Source organism: Parus major, chromosome 1A (genome assembly GCF_001522545.3).
Source record: "Parus major isolate Abel chromosome 1A, Parus_major1.1, whole genome shotgun sequence".
Taxonomy (NCBI): Eukaryota; Metazoa; Chordata; class Aves; order Passeriformes; family Paridae; genus Parus; species Parus major.
This window is the reverse complement of record NC_031773.1, coordinates 70,105,760-70,127,880: the sequence shown is the minus strand read 5'-3', so window position 1 is coordinate 70,127,880 and position 22,121 is coordinate 70,105,760. Positions and strand designations below refer to the sequence as shown.

Sequence of the window (22,121 nt, the reverse complement as noted above, 5' to 3'; positions counted from 1 at the left end):
TTCCAGGAAGGGCTTGAATGCCTTGTTATTTGTACATTGAAAATAAAATTTTAAAACTTCTGGCATTTAGAAGCTGAAATTTTTGGTCCCAATGAGAATTTTGTGAAATACATCTGGTAGCTAGCCTGTTGTGGCATCTTGCAACATGGATACAGGTGTCTTGGGTTGCAAAGCAAGATGTAACCAGAAGTATGTATTTTATTACCATCTGTTAAAACCAGGTGGGGCAGTTTTCTTTATCTCTTCCATGACCAATCCTCCCTGCAGGGAGATGTCATCTGTTAATGGGCCATTGAGTCTCACTGCATGACTGATAAAATTACATCATCCCATTGGGAGATGCTCCACCCAGGGGGAGCAGCCAAGCATTCCTACCTGAATATAATTGGAGACTTGAAACACCACAGTCAGCCTTTCTCCATTGGATTCCCAGAGGAAGACTGTAGCTGATTATACCACTAGACCTGCAGAAAAAAATTATATTGTTCTTCAGGATCCTTGCTTTTGCAGAACCACATCTGTCACTCCAGGAGTACTGCAGCCCCCATTTAATTGGACTGCTACCAAAACCCTTACTAACAGGGTGTCAGGCTGTAGTCTGACTCTGTCAGTGGTTTGTTGTTTTTTTTTTGTGCTACTGCATTTTTATTTTAGTTTCAAGACATGTTATTGCAGATGCTTTCAAGATGGAGATTATTTTCTCTAAGGAGCTCTCCTTAAAATCTCCTGTGCTGATTCTCAACAAGCAAAATAAAGATTCAGTATTTTGCTTGACATTTGAATTGAAGCTTGAATTTGTGGCATATGTCTGTAAAAATTATTTGCATGTGTTTGTTTTATATTGTGTCATTGCAAAATAACACATTTGTAACCTGTGTGGTTAGTCAAGTGAAGAGTCATGGAGAGCATTTAACTAATAAAATCCATTTATTGTTTCACCTTTGAGTTACTGGGAAAATGTAATTTCTGTAAGTGCCTTGATAAAGTTAATGTCTTCTTAAACACAAAAAAGGGAGTTACACATCATTAAGTATAAACATTATGTGAATTTTGCTATTCCTTCCACAGGTGTTTTCCATTAGAATATGTCTGCCACGTTCAGACCTATTTTAAGTAAATTCACAAGGAAATGCCTCATTACATGTTTCTCCTGGAAGGGCTGATAGGTGCTTTTTACTTTATAAAAAGTATAAAAGTTTTCTGTTCTTCAAATGAAAAAATATTTTTCAGAACATAGTACTGCAGTTTGGTACTGTATTTCTAGCTGCCATTAGAGACACTTCAAATTAAAACATAATAAAATTTGTGAAACAGAAATGACTGTTTCTTAGATATGCTGGTGAAAGGGGAATTTGCCTGCTTAGCTTTGTAAAAAAATTGTTTGTTATATGCACTTATATTAATATGAAACTCTACTGTAGCACATTCTTCTTGGTGATCTTATAAAATGTTATTGCGTTGATACTATATTTTTAGGTTATAATAGATCATCTCTTAAATCACTTTTAAAATAATGTACTGACTTGCTAGCAATTATATCATGACCAATACATAGCATCAATAATTTCCAGCAATCATTTTTAGTTTTGGGAAATAGCTTAGCTCTTACAGACAAAACCCACATCCTGCAAATTCTTTACTTGATACAGAGAAAAAAAATAGTTTGTGATTATGGATAGTTCTATATCTGCATATAGAATACATGGTCAATTCAGAGTTCATTTTCTCCCTGAAACAATGTTTAGGATGAAAAGAAATTGACAAGAAAGCAGCATTCTCATTTGTTCACATTTCCTGGCTCCTGAGGGTCATGCTACCGCAAATGGTTGAAAGAAATACATTTGCCTTTTACTTTGTTTACATACACATACTGAGGTAATGTAAGACTAATTTAAACTCTGCAACTGCTTAAGTGAAATAAAGTGTGGTGTTGCTTAGGCCATTTTTATCAATTGTTTAAGTGTTGTTTCATTTTTCACCTTTCTTCCCAATACTTTTTAGACTGAAAGAAAATACTAATTTTTCAGGAAACTAAGTATTTCTTATAATTGTAATTTTTTCCATGATATGAAATCACTAAAAGGAGTGCTGTGAATGTAAATTAACTGAAACTACATTTTAAGTAATTTTGTAAGTAATTGACAAGTCTAAGTGTCTTGGATTAATTATTTTTGTCTGTTTTACTCACTGGCTGTGTTTATCAAAATATGACTTTTTTTTTTTTTTCCCCAATAGCATCAGCGACTTCTTGACATTTTGGAAGCAGAAAAGGAAGTGTTATCACAAAAGATAGAAGAAGCTATGATGCAGCAGTCGCAAAAGCACAAGGTATTGCCTTTGTTTACCAAAACAATAAGAGATCAGCATCATGGAGTTTATTGGGAATGGTCCTGTCACAATTACTGACAGGAAGATGATGCTTTCTTAAGTACTTTGACTCTGAAATTATTTTTACCCACTCTTTTACTGTCTGTTGCAGTTTAATTTTTCATAACATTTGCAGGAAGTGCTGGACAAATGTTTGGATGAAGAAAGACGGAGAAGCAAGGAGGCTCTGGCAGCTGCTGCAAAGGTATTTCTCATTAATTAGCAGACATGCAATGTGGATTCCATTCCAAATGTGTGTCATTTGAAATGCCAAGTTCAGACACTCACTTTTGTTTCATAACTATGTTTATCAAGCTCTGCATTCTTATCTGCGTTTAGAAGAAGCTGGTTCTACTGAAAAAGGACGTATCTACTATGTCCCATGCAGAGATGAAGCTTCATTCTTTTGAACAATAGCCTCTGAATTGTTTAGAACAAGAAGTCACAATATTGTCATTCAGTTGTTGGTGATACCTAAATATTTTTTTTTTGTGGTCTTTTGGCATCAGTGCATCTTGATTTGAAGAGCTGGGTTGTAGGGTCAACAGATGATCTTAATAACACAATTAGCATCATGTCCTAATTAACTTTCATTGAATATGGTCATCTTAAGTGAGGAGAGAACTATTCTTAAAATGCTATACAAACAGGGACAGTTTACCGGGTTTTGAATTATTTTATATAAACTGATGTTTGGATAAAAGTGATTATTCAGTTTTTAAATATGATTTCTCCTGCCTATTTCTTTAGTAACTGCATTGGTATTAGGACAATAATTTTATAAATGTTAAGCTAGAATTAATTACTAATACTAATGTAAAATCCAGTACAAAAGTTCTGTTGCATGTAATAATCTGGGGAAGGTAGTGATGGGTATCACCTAGCACAGTTCATCAGGCTATATTATAATTTTCTGTATGTTTTTTTGTGTCATATGTGAACACTGGCTGAGCATCACACTGAATAGCATTCTGTAGTGCCACAAACATTTCTTACATGGTTGGTATCTACAGGAAAATGTGTGTATAATAAAAATCCTGATTTAATTACTACATTTTCAATATCTAAGTAAAAAAATCAAGTCCCAGTGAATTTAAAGAAACAGCTTTAGTTGGAACTGTAGGTATCTGATGAATACAATATTTTTTGCTTTTTATGACTTGATTTGACCAGTTCCATATCACCTCCAAGGGGCATAGGAATGACCTATAGGCATATTAAAACTGAGGGAATTTGTGATTAAATTTTGTTAGCCCATGTTTGCTTATTTTGAACTTCAGTTTGCCATTATTTATTTTTAGACATTATGCAGCGGTTGTCTTGCTGATACATGTATTTGTGTGGCTACGCATGTGTGGAGCTGTTGGCTTCAAATTCTCAGTGATTTTGGATAATGGTTGAATATAATGATTGTGGGAAAAAATAAAACAGTACTTCTTCTAGCATGACTAAGGAGCTTTGGGGGGGAAGACACATTTGTTTAACCCGTATGTTAGCTATAGAAAATGTTCGGACAGATTTTGCACTTAAGGTATTTGTAGATAAGACCAGGAATATCTATTACGTGGGAATATCAAGGGAGGCCCTTTTTTTTTAATTTGTTTTGTTTTGTTTTGTTGTTTGTTTGTTTGTTTGTTTGGGGGTTTTTTTGGTTTTTTTTTTTTTTTTGTTAAGCAAACTACTTATGAATTCCTCAGCTTTTAGTAGGTGGGAATTTAAGAGTCTAACCTGTAACTTTCTTTTCCTTTCTGTAACTACACAAGTCATTGTCCAGAGGTAATACCTTTTGGTAGCACCACAAGATAAGTTGAACCTCATAATTCAGAAGTGAAAATATTCATATCCTGTATCTTATCAGCTCATAGACTTCATTAGAAAAAGTTGATACATATGAGTTAGTCATTCAGGTTGGGTGTGTTGCTCATCTGATCTGTTTTAAAGGCTGAAAATGAAGTAGTGCAGGAAGCTGTTCTGAAAGCAGTAAAGGAGGAGAGGAGAAATATGGAGAAGATGCATGCAGAAGAAAGAAAACTGTGGGAAGCAGAACGTGATAGTCATAGAGAGAAGATTGCCCAGGCTGTTTCAGAAGCCATGGAAGAGCAAAGAAAGCAGAATCGGGTTAGTATGTTTTACCCCTCCATGCACCTGCTCTGTTACTTTTGAATGTCTTATGTTGTTGTTGTGGGTTTTCCTGTGACATCTGTCAGTCAGTTGTTACTTGCAGTGCACAGCAAGCAGTTTATCTTCACCTTGACTGTATGTATGAAGAAAGTATGTATTTCTGGCACATACAGAACAAATTTCCTGTGACCTTTACAGGTACATATATTAAAATTATATAAATCATACCTGGTTTTGTCCTCTGACTTCAAAAGGAGCTTCAACAAGCAGCTCAGAGAGTGGCATTTATGCTGTAAACAGTTTAGATTACTTCCATACCTGTGGAAGACTAAAGATGTTATATTTATTCCTTAGAGAACAGGTACAAAATAAAGAGGTTATAAAAACTGGAAAGTTAAACCAGTAATGAACCAGAAATGTTTCTAGAGTTAATCATAGGAGAGATGCTTCTATAATAAGAATTGTATGTCAACACAAATTAGAGGGACATTCACAACAGTGCTTTCAGCATTTCTACAAATTACAAATAAAATATGTTATAATAGCAATAAATTACTCTTCCAAAACTTGAGTTTTGTGGTCTGTGTTGTTGGAAATACTTGGAGGAACAGCCTGTGAATTCACTGATTTCCTGATGACATATTCAAATGTTATTGCCTTCAGAAATTTAAGGAGCATATATTTCATTGATGTGTTGGAATTTGATACTGCTGGATTTTTTGTGCTGCATAAGAAAAAAAAACAAACCAAAACTTAAGAATTTGAAGTAAAAGAAAAGTACTCTTTGGAAACAGACACAATTTCTGTTTCCAGTGTTAAACAAAATTATTAACCTCATATACCTAATAAGCTAAAAAAAAAAATGCTTTGATGCTATGCCATTATCATACTCTGTATTGCCTAAATTCCTAATGTAAATAGAATGATTTTTTTTTATATATCTTCTTTGCTTCTTTTAAATGTAAAGTATCAAATGGTAAAATGTAAATTTTCAAGAATTTCAGTGAGCCTTCAGGCAGTCAAACTCTTCTTCAGAGCAGAAGGCTAAGCGGCTGAATTCAAAGCTGAATTTTAACTGAGAGCAATTTATTGGGCTTTAGTTAGATAAAAATAATTTAGGCTGTCCAGAATGAGAACTGGTACCAGTGGTGTAGAGAATGTATTCCTGGAAGGGAGAGTGGTAAAGTGTTTGATTACTGGAGTAATATCACATCTCGCCGGAGTTAATCTGGCTCTATCACTTCGACCCACTCCAGGAGTGGTTCACATCCCAGGAGCAGGATGACCTGAGGTGCAACTAGAGCACTTGCTCTACGGCTTTTTGGCTGTCAGTCTGTGCTCTGAGGAGACAAGGATGAGAGGGAGGTCTTTTGCATGGGGTAATAGAGGATTTATTGCTCTGGGGAATCTTGGGGGCAAAAGAGCTAGCGTGCAACAGCTGAAATAGGGAGGCAGTTCAAAGGGAGGGTACAAAGTATCAGCTAATCAGAGATATCCTGGGGAGGGTAAAAGACAGGGTTCACAAAATCATCATCCAATGAGGGAGGTAGGGGGGGAAAGTTGGGTCACATGGACTAATCAAGCATCGAAGTTTAGGGGATTTCCAAAGAGGAATTCCAAGCATGCAATGGGCTTAAGACAGATGGGCAGGAGACCCAGGGTAGATTGACAACGTGGGGTGAAAGGGTCTCATTTGGACCAAACCATCAACTTAGGTAATAACAGAACATACCACTAACAAGAAACACACTGCAACAGAGTAAGACAGCAATTCTATAGCTTGTGGAACATGCATAGATTAGTAGGAGGACTACAGTAACAAAGTTTGATGGTCCCTGAAGATTTTTCATGAAAGAAAATAGCTGGGTGCTAGAGTTCAGTCAGGGTTCTGTAGTGATGAATTTGAGGGGCACTGGGTGTCAGTGTCCTAGATGTGGGAGACATGTAGACTAAGCTGGGGTAGCGAATTTGGACAGGTTTGCCTTTCCTCTGCAAGGTACTGCAGACTCTCTCATGGCTGATGTTGCCTTTGAAATTGCCAAAAGGCAGGATGACATTAGAAATAGTTAAATAGTGATGGATATATTCTTTGATAAAATCCAAAATACACTGCCATGTCAGCATTTCCCTGAGGAGGCAGTTCAGGCCTCTCCAAGGGCCACGTTTTTCCACTCAAGCTTCTTTTAGATCAAGTAGCTCCTAGTGTGGAAGTACCTAGTGATGTACTTGTGATAGTGAGCAGCACTGAGGTGTTGGAAGCTCTTGTGATTAATTTTGCAGTAAATATCTTGCACTTTATGTAGTCCTTTAGTAGTGTCATTAGTTAACTGCATTTATTTTAATACCAAACAGTTCTGACGACTTTTATTGTAACAGGAATAATTTCTCATATTTGGTTATAACATGATTATTTCACCTTTATGCCAGGTTCATTTTTCAAATACCTATTCTATTTTTAATTAAGGAAAAATGCAGATTTTTTTTTGATATTTCCAAAATTCTATCACATATATCTATGAAATATATGAAGTTACACTGTTTATTCTCTAATTAATGAGTACAGATTCCCTGGGGAGGATGGACTTTCATGGACAAATTGGTTTCTTGGAGAAATTTTCCCTTCTTCCTATGCCAAGAACTTGCAAATCTCCTTTAGGCTGTTGCAATTATAAGCATACACGAAGTACTAAAATTTTCTGTCAACAAAAGAAGTCCTGCAGAGCTGATGTGCCAAATGATAACTTATATGTGGTGTCAGATACGACTTTGGTTTAACAATGAACAGCACTTGGGCCTACAAGGCACTTCATGTGTGGGCATTCATTTTTCTGTGAAAATTTGAAGCCTTCCACACAGACTTGTTTCTTATTTATGTTTTGTTTTCTGTAAGATTTGTCTTATGGCAGCTATAGGTGCACTCTTGACTCTCTTGCAGTTGTCATTTAGGCAATATATTAAGTCAACTTTGTAATGGCCTAAATGCAAACACAGAGTCTAACATTTTAGAAAATTAAATGTAAAAAAATGCTAGAATAAAACTTTATTTTGCTGTAAATTATTTCCAAGAGATTTTCTTTATTGACTTTATTTGAACTAAAAAAAAAAATTTAGCATAGTATTAAAGAGTAGTTTTCCTTCACTAATGTGGTAAGTCTGTGAAATGGGAAGATCACAAAGTCTTCTGCGAATAAGTGTGGCAGAATGACTTACAGTCAAAGTGCCCATAAATAACTCTAGGAATACTTAATGGAAAAATTCAGAAACATTGAAAATTTTATTATTTTCTTTGAGATGCAAACGCGCAGAGAAAAAGGCATTTTCATCTCCATGGTGCAAGAGTTGATAAAAGACATGTTTTAAAAACTGTAGCACCACTCTGTATCTGGAAAACATTTAAATTATTAAAAACAGGGAAAATAAATTTCTGTGTCAAAGTGGAATGAATTTTTTGGGTTCTCCTTTACCTTCTAGACCAGAGAAACCTGATGTAGGAGTTTTGATTCATTGGTTTAAAAGAGTAATTTGCTATCCATTAATTTTCTTAATTTTCTTTATTAAAATAAAATATGTAGGCTTTTTCCACCAGTTTTTAAACACATGCACTAGAAGTTATATGGCTATATAGGTGAAAGCAAATGGAAAAAAATATTGAAGTATGGTTTGTTTACATTTCATTGATTAAGCAGTTCTAGCAGAAGAAGTAAAGGTTTGAAGATCACACTTGTGCTGAATTAGGCAGTGAAATTTCCTGTCATCACCTAAGTAATTTGTTTAAAAGAAGAAAAGATGAGTGTTTCCTTTGAAGGGATGATACAGGTATTGTTTTAGACTTTTTTGGTGGTGTTGTTGCAGAGTGGCCAAGGAGGAGACCCAAAGGGGATGCAAATCTGGGAGGTATATGCAGATGCCTTCTTCTCGGGAGATATTCTTGCTTAACAAGAATAACTTTGTCCTTTAATAAAATGTTTGTCCTCAGTCAAATTGTTGTCAGATCTGCAGATAAGGAAATACTATTTCCATATAAGATTTATTATACTAATTTAACATTGCCTGAGAAAAATCAGGAGACTTAAAGACAGTTTAATAAATAAATCATATTTAATATCAAATACTTTGTTACCAAATATGAAACAGCAGAGTAAATGTAAATTTACAGTGAAAGCGGGACCTAAGACATACTGAGTTAATATTTCAACTTGATGGAGCAGCCTTGACATACCCCCTTCTTTGTTTTTTCTTTAAGAAATTAAAGGATTACAGTAACATGAATGTTGTTTTGTTGGATTTTTTATAGAAAGCTTTTCATTAAAGCTTTGACTGTTCCAGTGACTTTGGATCTTTCCTTAGAGACATGGTATCTGTACTTAAAATAAAAGTCTTATTTTTTGAAGCCTTATCATTCTGAAGGTATAAATGAGATATTTTACATCACCGTGGAAATGGAAAAATGTTTTTTTAGAGCACTCTCTTGAGGCTGTGAAGTTGTAAAAGTCCAGATGACTTCCATTTTGAGACCTGGCAGCATCTTCAGATTTTAGACCTCTGTTATTCAACTGCTTCATGCTTTTATAAGAGTTTTTTGTGGTTTTGTTCGGTTGATTTTTTTTTTTTTTATTTAGAAGAGCATTCTCACTCTAGGGAAAAAGCAGGATTGCATTTTAAATCAGAACAAGCTCTCCTTGAAAAAAATGAGTAGTCTTTTGCTTCAAGATTATGTTCATTTGCATAGGAACTTCCTGATCATTTTACAGCTCATTGAAAAGTCATCATAGATTAGGAACTCATTATTCAGACTGAGTGTAGCTTGGCATGTCTCCAGTATTTTCTTTTCTGTTTTTTTTTTTCTTTTTCAAACTCCATTGTCTGGTGGTTTTTTTTTACAGTTGGGTCTTCCCTGCAAGGGGAGTTTAATGTCTGGTAGTTGTCAGTGCTGAGAAGAATACCTGGTGAAATTCCTTCACTAGAATTTTATTTTTCCTTTATTTTCCTAAAGCATCTATTTAAATAAGAAGTGGATATCCTCTAGATAAGTAGAAAGTATGACAGGTTGTGTGGCTGAGACAGAAGCTTTTTACCCCAGAATTCAAAATTGCAATTAATTTCTTGTGGTGCAACCCTAAACAGAAAAAACAATGGACAATTCATTCTATCCTTCATTACATTTATTTTTACTCATTGAGAAGACTGAAGTGCAAAAATTCTTTGGGGATATTGGATGATGTTATTATTTATATCCATACAATTCTGAATAAAGGCTGCTGTATTAAATTCATAATTAGTGGGGAATGCAGCTCCAATAGCTATAATGCACAGAGCTCTCTGCATGGCATAATTTTACAGAGCTGAATACACAACTACATAAAGGAGATTAAATTCATGGTGGTGTGGGAGAGAATTAGCAAAAGAAACAAGAGAATTTATGCACCAGTATTGTTTTTTAAAAATAAATTCATTAAAAGCAAAATGAAAGCTGTCAGCTGCAGGCTGAGTCCTGGAAATTTAAGTCCCTCTCATAGCTTAAAATAAGTAATTATGCTAAGGCATTTGAAGCAAAGAATGACACCTTTGTCATTTCCTGAAATCTTAAATTTGAAATACTGTATATAATCAAATATAGTTTACCATAATTCTCCAGGAAGAGAGAGCATGAGTTCATCTCTGCCATAATCCACACAGCAGATCCATTAGAGACTCAAGTGTTCTGAAGACTGCAAATATTTAGGAAAGAGAGGAAAAAAAAAAAGAACCTTTCATTTATTAAAATAATTAACATAAACTCTGCTTCCTGTTGGACATGAGAAAAAGCACTAAGGCAAAATTATCTTACCAATGAGAAAGTATTTCAGGAAAGCTGAGGCTGTGGTTCATTCAGCCAAGCCACAACTGAGATATACTGAGATATACAAAGAAAAAATATTTTTGCAAGAAAAATTAATTAAAATGTCTATTAAAAAAAGAAGAATAAAAAGAGAACTTTCCAGTGGTCTTTGCTGAGTAAATCTTTAAGAATTAAAGATGATTAAGTGTGTTTCCATTTCTGAATGTTTATGTGATGGTGTTTTTGCTGAACAATAAATTTGTAATCTACAGTCTTAGCATGAATACAATTTTACTGGCAAACATCTACATAGTTGAAAAATGGTGTTTAATGGATATCCATGGGTTTATGAATATCAGCATATGCCATTGCTTAGAAGGTGAAAGAAAAATGTCTAGGACACCTGGTGCTAAATCCTAAAGAGTGAATTACCTGCTATATAATCAAAACTTTTTTGGCTCTCATCTACTTGAGGGAGTGCTTCTGTTGGTAGTTCAGAAAGCCTGAAGGAATTTGGTATTGAAATTCTTAGGAATTTCCACACCCAGTCATTTCTGAGGCAATAAAAGATACGTAAATGAAAATGTGAAACTGTTGCCCTTATTCCTAAAGAACTGGCTTTTGATTCTTTTCTACAACTGCTAAAATTAGCTGTTAAATTTTTGTTGAAAATTACTGTTTGTCTAAATATTTTTCCCCACTACCCAGCATTTGAGAAGGTTATAGGGACTAAGAAGGAAAAAAGGTTTTCTAAAAAGTTACTTCCCACTCTAGCTTTCAGACAGATTTACCAGCTATTAAATGACCCTTTCTTAGCCCTATAATCTATAAAAAACCACTTCATTTTTATTCACTCATCAAATGAGTAGGTACTGAAGGAGTTTTTTGGTGGAGAGTGTAAGGGGAAAAGAGGAAACATACAGGGACTATACATTTGCCTTGTCTTTTCATTGTCCAGTAAATTTGTTCTGTGCAAGATTGCCTCTTGGTTCATATAAAATTTGGTTGTCTAACTTCACTTCTTCCACCATGGCCCCTTTGCAAGCTGTTTCTGTATACAAGGAAAACCCTGATAAACCTCTGTGAAACTCTTTATAAATGCACCACTCTCACTCAAAGGTTTCTTAGTCTTTCTTTTTTCCTTTCCCACTACCCAAAACTTTCTGCACCCTCAAGACCAACCTGTTGCTTGTTGCTCTGGACTGTATCATGGTTTTATTTCAGATCTAATTGTAACTATAATTTTTTTGTTTTCAGCATGCATTTGGCATCATATCTATATGAGATGAAATATCATATGTAAAAACAAAGGTGCAATCTTCATATAAGCTCCCACTTTTCCTTTATTTTTATTAATACATTTGTTTCTCTCCTTTGAAAATTCTGCCAAAATTACTGTTGAAACTTTCCAGCCCTTTACTCCATCATTCTTTCTCTGTTAATTAGGCTATAAACTGGTTTTTTACCTGTTTCAGGGTTTGCTGTTGTCTCTTTTTCATCATTAATCACTCTATTAGTAGTATTTGTTACCAGAAGATCAGCTTTTATCTATATTGGTATATCAATACCTATATTGGTATTTCTTGCCCTTCTTCTATGATTTTTTTTTTTTAAACTAGGGAAGATTTTAATGTGATGCAATATTAATTTAATTTCCTCAAAATTTAATTTATTTATCCTCAAAGCTCTTTGTGTCTATGATAAAAAGAGCTTTGAGGGCATTGTCAGTTAAGAGAATACAAACTACTATGTTTATCAGTCTCTCTTTTTCCACTTGTTATTTTTTTCATCTTTTACAAGGGTTGTAGAGTCCTGTGGAGGAGTCAGAGATTGAAATATTCCCTTTATTCTGCTTCTGAAGTACTTAGCAAAGTGGCATATTTTTTTAATGTAATTTCAGAAATAACTTTTTACGACTCCATTGGATTTTGATTGGATGGGTCAGTGCTAATCTTTGAAAGAATAAATGGTTTTTCACTAACAGGCTTGGACTGTTGTACCATTGTTCTTTAAGCTCAGTGTTTGTGAACTTGCACAAGAAGTTGTTGGGGTTTTTTCCTCTGTTTCACAATTCATACCAAAATAGTCTATTGATAATATTGTATCACACAAGGTACTGGAGAAGAGCTTGCTCTTCAAAGGATCTCTTCTCCTATTTCTATTGTCTTTCTTGTTCAGCTTTCAGTGGAAGAGTGTGCTTACATTTCTCTCAAGAAGGTAGCAAACCATTTTTTTCAGTTTTACTTTCTCTTGTTTTTCCACTGCCTTGCAGAAACATTCTTGTGGCCAGTGTTTGTAGAGACACATTAAAAAAAAATGTTGTGTAATCTTGAATGTGTGAGGAAGGACACAACTCAGTAGCACCGGGTGGAAAGAGATCCCTGCCATTAGATGGGTTTATTTTTAATCTGCTTGCAAAATCTGGAAAAGGAATCGTTCACTGCATACAGACTCATGTCTGACTTCAGAAGTAGATTGTAGTAATTTATAACCACAGACATTATAATTTGAGGGTTAGTATTTTCTGAAAAACCACTAACATTGCAGTCTGTGGTTGCATTTCCTAGATCAAGTTTAGTGCTGCCACCTGATTCTTGAGTGGAAACAAAAGAGTTTTCCTATAAAATTGCAAAGCGACATATGGCTTGGTTTATTTTTTAAATAATGTCTGGAGTTCTCTGGTTTATCAAGTACACTACTTTTTCTTTCTGTCTTCCTAGAGATGTATTTGTTGTGATTGTGTGGTTGTCATTTCTAATACACGGCTGACTGATTTCTCATGGTGTCAAATTGAGTATTTGAATAACTGTATTATATTTTTGATTAGGTATTAATTTCTAACTGGTGTCATGTCAAAGCACACTTATCAAGAGTCCTGTAAGGGAGCCAACTTTGTGAATATAATTTTGTACCCAGCCACTGATCAAATATGTAAAAAAAAATAAAAGGAAGAGGAAGGAGAAGAATTGCACCTCAGATGCCATTTTGTGAAGTGTTCTTCCTTAACTTCGTACAGAAAACTGGTTTTTTTTCTATTTTCTTTACTCTATTGAAATAGCACTAAGGGGCTCAAATAATGATTTACCCTTTGTAGTTAAAGATGAAATAAGGGCCAATTTTTACCTTTGCAACCAAAATCTAAATTAGGATAGAGTCTAAAGGTAGATAAAGCGTTAAAGAAGAAAGAGCGAAAAGATGAAGGAAAAGTAAACATACTCTGAGAGAATGCACCTGCAGCTAAGTCTTTGTTTAACAGTAATAGGTAATTTCTGAATTAGAATACCTTTATATTAGTTGATAATTTACTGTATCAGTGGAAATAGAGGAAAAAGACAGACAATGACTGAGTACTTAGAGGAGAGCACTTAGTGGAAGGTCTTATAAAAGAAGTGAGGGTTTTTGTCACAGATAGAAAAAGTAATATCATTGATTAAGATCAAAAGTATATGACTGAGTTGACTAAGGAACTATTGTGCAGAGTTTGCTCCTTGAAGACTTCTGAAAACTGAATGAAAGGGATAAAAGAGTTTTCTTTCCATTTATTGATATCACAGAAAAGCTGTCTTTTGATACTCTTGTCCTTGTTTCACAAGACTCTATGTGTGCCATTTTGAACTGCAGGTATGGGACAGTACAAACCAAGTCACCCAGTTCAGGAGCATTGGAAGACGTTGTAAGGCCTGGTTTTTAAACAATAACGTGTGAAGAAAGCTGTGTGTTTTATGAAACTGTTTCATTTCTTCTGAATTCAGTGAGCAGGGTAACATTTCAACTCAGATGAGAAACAGATATTCAGATCTCAGAGAAACAGATCTATATGATTCCTCCTAGGGTATGGTCAGTGAATAATCACAGAAAAACCCCAACAAATCAAAAGTGTTGCAGACAACTTCCAGCAGTCTGGTAAATCCAGATGTTGGGATGAAGCCCACTAAAGCAGGAGTCTTTTTGTGCATATGAGATTGTCCAGTCTGGTGGCTACACGATCTGTCTGGTGACAGTAACTGCTGAGATGATTTTCAGGGGGTAAGAGGAGGTGATCAGTGTCTGAAACAGAGAACTGTTTATAAATTGGGAAGACATATCAGCAATTAATTTCGTTAACTAGAATGTGGTAGATGAATCATAGAATCACTTAGATTGGAAAAGATCCTTAAGACTGAGTCTCTCTGTTAACCTCACATTGCCAAGGCCACCACTAACCCATGTTCCCAAGTGCCACACCTAAACATTTTTTTAATACTTCCAGAGATGGTGTTTTAACCACAACCCTGGGGACTTGTGCCAATACCAGTGGAAACGAAGAAGAATTCTTTCCAATTTTACTTTTTCTGTTTTAATATCAGTGTAATAAACTAGTGTTCCATAAGGGTATTGCTTATGCAGTGGTTTCTGTTTTCTTGCATTTTATTGATAAACTTGTAGAATTTAATTATGTTTTTATTTAGGCTTTATAGTCCAAATACTTATTTGGACTATGTAGTGTTTCAATTATTGTATCAAGGATATGTAACATACTTTAATTGATAGTAAGTATTTAATGGGTGTAAAATGTTCTACGTATTAAGATATAGGAGTTTATCAATTCTGTAATTTCCTTTGAAGAGTTTAATGGGATATGTTATGGGGTTTTTTTTCCATTCTAACACAAGACAGTATTTTGGGGCCTTTTCACAAATTAAACTGGCATGAGAATATAATTATAGGAACAGCATATTTCTGTAATATGTAATTTTTTACTACTTTTTCTGTTGGTCTTGCTAGCGTTCTATAGTGAAATATCTTTTTCTCTGGATTTTTCTTTGGTAAACTGAATTAAAATTGAGAAAAATCATAATAATTTTTCACAATTATGATTTTCATGTGTACTCTGCTCCAGAACAGTGGGGACTACATAGTTACACATTTTAAATTTGGGATTTTAGACTTTCACTGCTATAAAAATAGCGAAAGTGTAGTTTTGCAGAAACTCTTCTGTTTCAGCTGAAATAGAGCTTTCTTTTTCAGTTGAATAACTTCCACTGAAGTTATAATTAGGTGGATTATTCATTTTGTACATTAATAGCATATTGTAAAATGCCACTCTTAAATAAACAGATGAATTATGCAACTTCATAAATATCTTCTACTTCCAAAACCTTAGAATTCCACCTGTCCTCCAGCCAACCTTCCCCACTCCCCCAAATCCAAGTTGTAAATATGTATCATAAAATGTTTGTATTGCTCTGCAGTCAAGCAGACCTGTAAACCAATATGTGGGTAATGCAGTGTTATGTCTAACAAGTGAAGAGTAATAAGGAATCTATTTATATTTACCTTTGAATTTCTAAAAGTTTTGATTATAAGAACCCAAAAACATAAATCATGTGTGTGAATAAAAACACTAGAATTCATGTTGTGTTCCTCTTTGAACCACTGAGGTTTTTTCCGTTATTTCCTGCTTAATTCTTCAGGAGCACCATTAGTGTTTCTGTTTCTTCAAATTTGGACTGTTTAGAACAAAGGCACGGGAATTTCTAATTTCTGCCTAATTTCTGAGGCACTCTCCATTTTTCTCTTGATCTCCCTGACAAATCACTTAAGATCATGTGATTACTTTTACTGGGTGATTTTTTTTTGCTTTCTGAAAATGTTATATTTTCAGGATTTATAGGTATCTGAGGCTTGTCATTTTGTTCTCCTGAATCTTAGAAACAGAGCACTTGGATTAATAATGTCATTACTTATTCCATGAGTGGCTTTAGGAAGCTGGGACTTCAGTTTTGGGACAGTGACATTAGCCCAGCAATTTGTTTCGATAACCAAATACTGGAGGTGATAGAGGTGTTTTAAGAAGTGGTTCCTGGCTTTCTCTACAGTAATGCATTTGATGTAGGGTAATGCTAATTTAGGGGGGGTAGGTGGGTATCTTTTGCTGCTTTTTAGTACTGTGTACAGAATGTCCCTGGCAATTCCCAAAGTTTGGAAGCAAATTAATGATCTTGACAAGTTTTTATATAAGTTTACAAAAAGCTTTGACAGTTTGTATCACAGTTTAGAAACTGATTTTGGTGGTGTGGGAATAGTTCAAACTGCATCAAGGAAAGTTCAGACTGCACATTGTGGAACTCTTCTTTGAAAGAGGGTGGTCAGACACTGGGAGAGGCTTCTAGAAAGGTGGTTGATGCTCTAAGACTGTCATTGCTTCAGAGGCTGTTGGAGAATCCCCTAATAATGTGCTTTAATTCTTGGGCAGCCCTGAAGTGCTCAGGCAGCTGGAACAGATGATCTTGTATGTCTCTTCCAACTGAAGTGGTCTGGCCTGATAACAGCAAGTGGTAAATCTCTGCCATCCCTGCTCCTGATGGAAAGTAATATCTAAATTGTTTTATTTTTTGTGCTCTCAAGGAACATTGCATTTCTATATACACAGCTTTAAAGTGATTATTCATCTATTTTTTTTTCTCTCTTATTTACCATTTGGTACTGAATTTATTGATTTTTATAAAGATACCACATACATTTAGGATACCTATTACTGAGAAAAGAGTGTAGAGGTGATAAAATATAGCAGGAGGAAAAAAGGGTGACCTTTTATCATATTTGTGACTTTTTTTTATGTCCACTGACATGCTTTTCTTTTGGAAAGGAAATTGTCAAGAAAGCGTTAATGGAGGAGCAGAAACGAGGTGAAAAGGCAATTGAAGAAGCAGTAAAAAGAACAAGAGAAGAACTGATGGAATATATTAAAGAGCAGAAGAGGGTGAGTTACCAGTGGATAATGAGTTTCATCATGAAGTGAGAAATTGGTAAAGTTTGCTAAACCTCAAACCTCTCTTAAAATTCACAAGAAAACAAAATCAGGAGTTAGGTCTTCTGATCTTTCACTTGTTTTTTCAAACAATTTATTATTATGAAGCATTATATATTTCTATATATTATGATACATATATTTTTGTAGATTGTTAAATCCATCACAAGTTGAAAAGCAGGCATTAATATTACATAAAGTAGCATAAAGATGAGGAGTAAATGCAGCCTATCAGATTTAAATTGTAATCTGAGCTCAGATCATAGAAGACATTTCAGTATAAATAACAGGTGCTAATTTTTGTTCACAAATGAAGTTTATTGTGAAGTTTGTATGCACAAAAAGACCATTATTTTTTTCCTTTCAACCCATATTATCTGAGAACCTGAAAATGTACTGGTATTATATTAAGCATGATTTATAGTCAGTGCATTGGTCTTGTTATGAAATGTTGCAATGTTCTGAAAGTTGTTTTCAGTCATTCTATTAATGCTATATCCTGACAGTTTAATGCTTGTGTATAAATAGTAAAATGTAGCTCAAGGGACTTTGATTTGCTTTCAGTAGGAGGAGAAAAAAATAACACACTTCTCCCCTTTGAAGCCCTTTTAAAAACAAAAGCAAAAAATAATTTAAAAAAAACTCTTTCATATGGCAGTAGCAGCCTGAGATCAAATTTCAGTATTCTCAATAAACAAAATCACTCAGCTTGAATGTAAGGGGTAATGTTGTCCTGAGAAGGAAGTAGAAATAATGAGTTTGGCCTCTGCTTCTATATTCCCTGCTTTTATGGGTTAAATAATAGTTTGGGAAATAGGATTTACCTTCAGAAGTTTCACTCTGCTACTAGTTAAGATTGAAGTTGGGTGAGCTCCTTCCATTATGCTGTGTGTGGAGACATTTCCTTGTAGCAGGATTTGTTCGATTTGGAAATACAATTTAAACAGAATACAGTGCAAATCATGATCCATAAGGATGTTTGAGCATATCTAAAGTCAGCTGCTTACAAAGGATTAGCTGTGTCAAAGGTGAAAGTAGGTCTACTGTTAAAATAACTTACGATAAGTGTTGTAAATAAATGGGCCCATAAGGCCTCTGGTGCAGATATACATTAAAAGATCACTTTCAAAGAAACAAAATCTTCCTTGGTTTATCTGGTAGGAGCATAAATTCCTTTCATTTCATAGAGCATAATAAAATATTTCAGCCAACCTTTTTCTCTTTATAATCAGTTGACACATAGCCATTAATTTAAAAAAAAATACATAAGGAGAACTAGATTTTTCTGGCATAAGATTTATAGAGACTACCTATATTCAAGTTGTAAGTGAAAGACTTGTTTAACTCCAAATCATGTGGCATAATAGCTTTTATATGGTTACATAAGAGGCAGAGTGGTCAAAGCTCATACACTTGTAAGAGTAATAAATGTATTTTATGGACTGTGTTAGAAAGTAGAAGCTAGGAATCCCTAGAAAGAACTCAGGAAAAATGCCTTGTCTGGGATGCAGAGAAGTATTTGGTTAGGTTTTTTTGAGTGACAGGGGTATCCCAGGGACAAACTTGAAAAGGTAGTAGAAACTCTGTGTCATCATTGTTTTGAAAATTTGTTTACAGAACCCTTCAAACCATGGGCACAGCAGCATTTGTACTTGGTTAGGAGGGGATTATTTGAATTAGTAGGAAGTTGCTTAACAAAAAGCAACAATATTATAATGCTAAAATGCTGGCAAGAATAAATATAGTTTCCTCTTAATTGAAGCCAAAAAAGTCACCAAAGCTAGAAAAGAATTTATTGGTATATCTTTCCACCTTCAAAAAAAGAACACTAATGCTAAAAAAAAAAAAAATTATTTAAAAAAACCCAAGCTGTGATGGAAACAGGTCTTTTCATACAATAAATGAAGATGTGGCATGCATTGTAATTATGCCATACTTTTTTTGGCAGGTTTTTACAGATATATAGCACTACATTGGCAGCAGTTCTAATTATATACTGCAGTCTTAGTTTTATTTTCTCTGTTCTATATTAAATTAAGATTTTTATACTACAAAAATGCTGTTTTTTTTAATGTTACCACAGCTAACACCTTAAGAATGTATATATCTAAGATGTGAAGGAAATTTCAGTCAGGAATTTAACTCTTTGTTACGTCATGGTTATTTCATAACCACCACCATTCTAAAGCAGGTGTCAAAACTGAACTAGAGTCAGGCTGTCCTATCTGTTCAAAGACATCTTCCATAGCTACCAAACTCATAGAGATTTTTTTTAAACATTAGTGGCACCATGAAGAATCTGACTCAGAATCAAATACACATGCTTCATCTGTTAACCAGAATTGTTTTCCCCAGCTAAGGTCCATTCACATTATTTCTAGAAAGCTATCTTTATTAATTGCCTGAAGGTATATTTGACTGTTTAGTCTTACTTTGTCTGCATTTGCAATAAACATCAGGAAGACAAAACAATGCTTCACCTTGTTGCTGCTGGGGTGGGAAATGAGAGGACAGAGGTAGAGGGTAGCACACAGATAAAAAGGCACTGAAGTAGGGCTAAATGTCAAGCCACTGCTTTCACTTGTGTCATACAAAAAACCATTATTTTCAGTTTGGATTTGCTGATGTGGTAGAATATATGTACATGTCTGCACATAGGCTCTTACATGTAGGTGTATACATCCACACTTGTATTTGTTACCTGGGGATCAAAGCAAGGACTAGAGCCTAATGTCCTGTCAACTCTGATTTAAGATTAGAGTTCTCAAACCCTGATCCCTGGGCTACAAGACAGAGGCATAGCTGTGGCCTTAGCTGACCTTTACAACTGCATTGCTTTTGTAATATTTTTGGTTAAAATCTAATTAACGGGTACATGCTGCTCTGTTAGGGGTATAAAGAAAGGCTGGGCCTATCCCTGCTCCACTTTTCATGGACTTCACATGGGGCTTTGGCCCATTTACTAAACAGTTTGCTTCAGTTGGCTGATGCCAAATTAAGTGGATATAAACAAAGCTTTTTCCCAAAGTGCAGTTTGTAAAGAGTTCCAAGGAACTTTCACGTTTGTTGTTTGCTCCTGAATGTGATGCAGTTCCAAGGATGCCTGAAATTTTGGAGGTGTGTTGCAAGCATTCCAGATACGTGAGGAAAGGAGAAGTGTGATAATTCCTTGTGCAAAGTGGGTTTTCCCTCATCCTTTGCTAACACTTTGTCTCTTCTCACTGGTCCAAGATGTGAACAAAAGGAGGTGCTGCCTGCACCTGATGGTCCATGAAGCTAAAAAGACAAGATTTGATTTAAGGTAGTAAGGTGAATTTTCAGAATTCACCAGCCTTGCCAGCTGACTAGAGTAATGGCTTCATTTCTGAATTGAAAATAAATGGTAAAATAGCAGATAAGCAATATCTGAATAAAATAATGTCAGTATTGCAGTATATTGATCTCCTTGCTTCTTAATCTTATTTTGAGGATTGTGTGTTGGACTTTTCTTTGCATTCATAATGTGGACCTAAAGATGTTGAGCAGTTTAGTGTAGCTCCTGCTGTTCTATGAAGACAATTCCTGAAATATATTTATATTTTATATGACTGGCTGAGATAATTTTTTTAATTAATTTGCAGATAGGAAGTAAAAGAACCAACCAAACTTAATAAAAATAGTTTTTTTAATAACAGAATGAAAATATTGAAAGCTGTGTAATACTGACTTAAACAAGTATGTCTGTCAGGGACATCTATACAGACCAGAATATCACGCAGAGAATTCTGGTGGAGTTTTATATTTCCAGGTGTCTCATAAAATTCGGATGATCAAGGCAATTGATTGATCAGTACTGTATTTCAAACTAAGATCTGTATCCAATTACTTGTTAGAAAGGTCAGGAAATTCTTTGCTCTGCTTATTTTTTCATACTTGGACAGTGTTCTGGCTTCTTGAACATAATCTGCAAATGTTAAAAACTTTCAACAAAACCTTTTGTTAAAAATTAAGCCTTGTTAGTTCTAAAATCAGACATATGTTAGGAAGTCTTGTAGAACAGAGGTTTACAAAAGGATTTTTGTTATAATATTTAGGTATTTTTCCTGTGCTACAGGTTTCAAGTTGTTTATAAATGTCATAGTTCAGTATTTTGCTGCCTATTCATTACAATTGAATGCTTAAAAATATTAATTCAATATGTTTTATTTATTTATTATGTATTTATGGCAGATAAAAAACAGTGAACTAGTATTAATGTGCCTATTATTTATGTATCTTTTAATTTTGTGACCATTAGCTGTACAGAGATAAAAATTAATTCTTGAAGTTGATATACAAAGGAAAGAGTAAGTCACAAGAGGAAAAGTTTTCTATCAAATAAATCTTGTGCTGAATAGGTTATTTAAAGGACTTAATTACAAAAATTCACTTCCTGAGGTATCTAGCCACCTAGTAAATAGGAAAGATTTTAATTTTTCCTATTTACATTGATATTCATCTCCCATCACGAAAATCTATTGCTTGTTTTCTGAATGCAAAGATGAGGATATTAATCAATCACCTTTTTTCTGCTAATTGTACACAGTTCTCATTGGCTTTAAAGGGCATATTTAAGGGCTGTCAGGGAAAAACTACATGTTAGGGCTTGAGTCATCACTGGAATGACATATTTGGTTTTAATGTAACCCCTGTTTCCCTGAAGGGCAGACACTTGTCATAAATGCACTCCCATCCTGATTTAAGGGTCAGATTCTGAGAGCAGAGATGTCACCATTATAACAAAACTCACTGTACTACTGTTTGTTCTCATATGATTTGTGCAGCTGTGCATCATAACCTTTAGAAGAAAACAGAACTAAACATTTCTCTGACTAATGTTTACCAAAATACTGCAGAATTGAGAATAGCCAAAGAGATACTTATGGGGACTTTGTATTGAATATGTAATTTTTTCTGATATTACAGAAATTAAGGGCCTATTTCAACCACAGTATTTATATTTAAGAATCACTGGCAAGCTGGTATAAGCCATGTGTGTCCCACAGG

General features: G+C 34.6%; 1 protein-coding gene across 10 annotated transcripts in view; it reads left to right on the top strand.

Annotated features, from left to right (window-relative positions):
- Nucleotides 1–22,121, top strand: part of CCDC91 (coiled-coil domain containing 91) — a 124,887-nt gene that overhangs the window by 82,639 nt on the left and 20,127 nt on the right. For all 10 annotated transcript variants that reach the window (XM_015627043.3, XM_015627039.3, XM_015627031.3 and 7 more), the window contains 4 exons: nucleotides 2,236–2,328; nucleotides 2,504–2,572; nucleotides 4,309–4,485; nucleotides 16,935–17,048. In XM_015627043.3, the coding sequence (XP_015482529.1) occupies nucleotides 2,236–2,328; nucleotides 2,504–2,572; nucleotides 4,309–4,485; nucleotides 16,935–17,048 (453 nt within the window). The remainder of the gene's footprint in view (nucleotides 1–2,235; nucleotides 2,329–2,503; nucleotides 2,573–4,308; nucleotides 4,486–16,934; nucleotides 17,049–22,121) is intronic.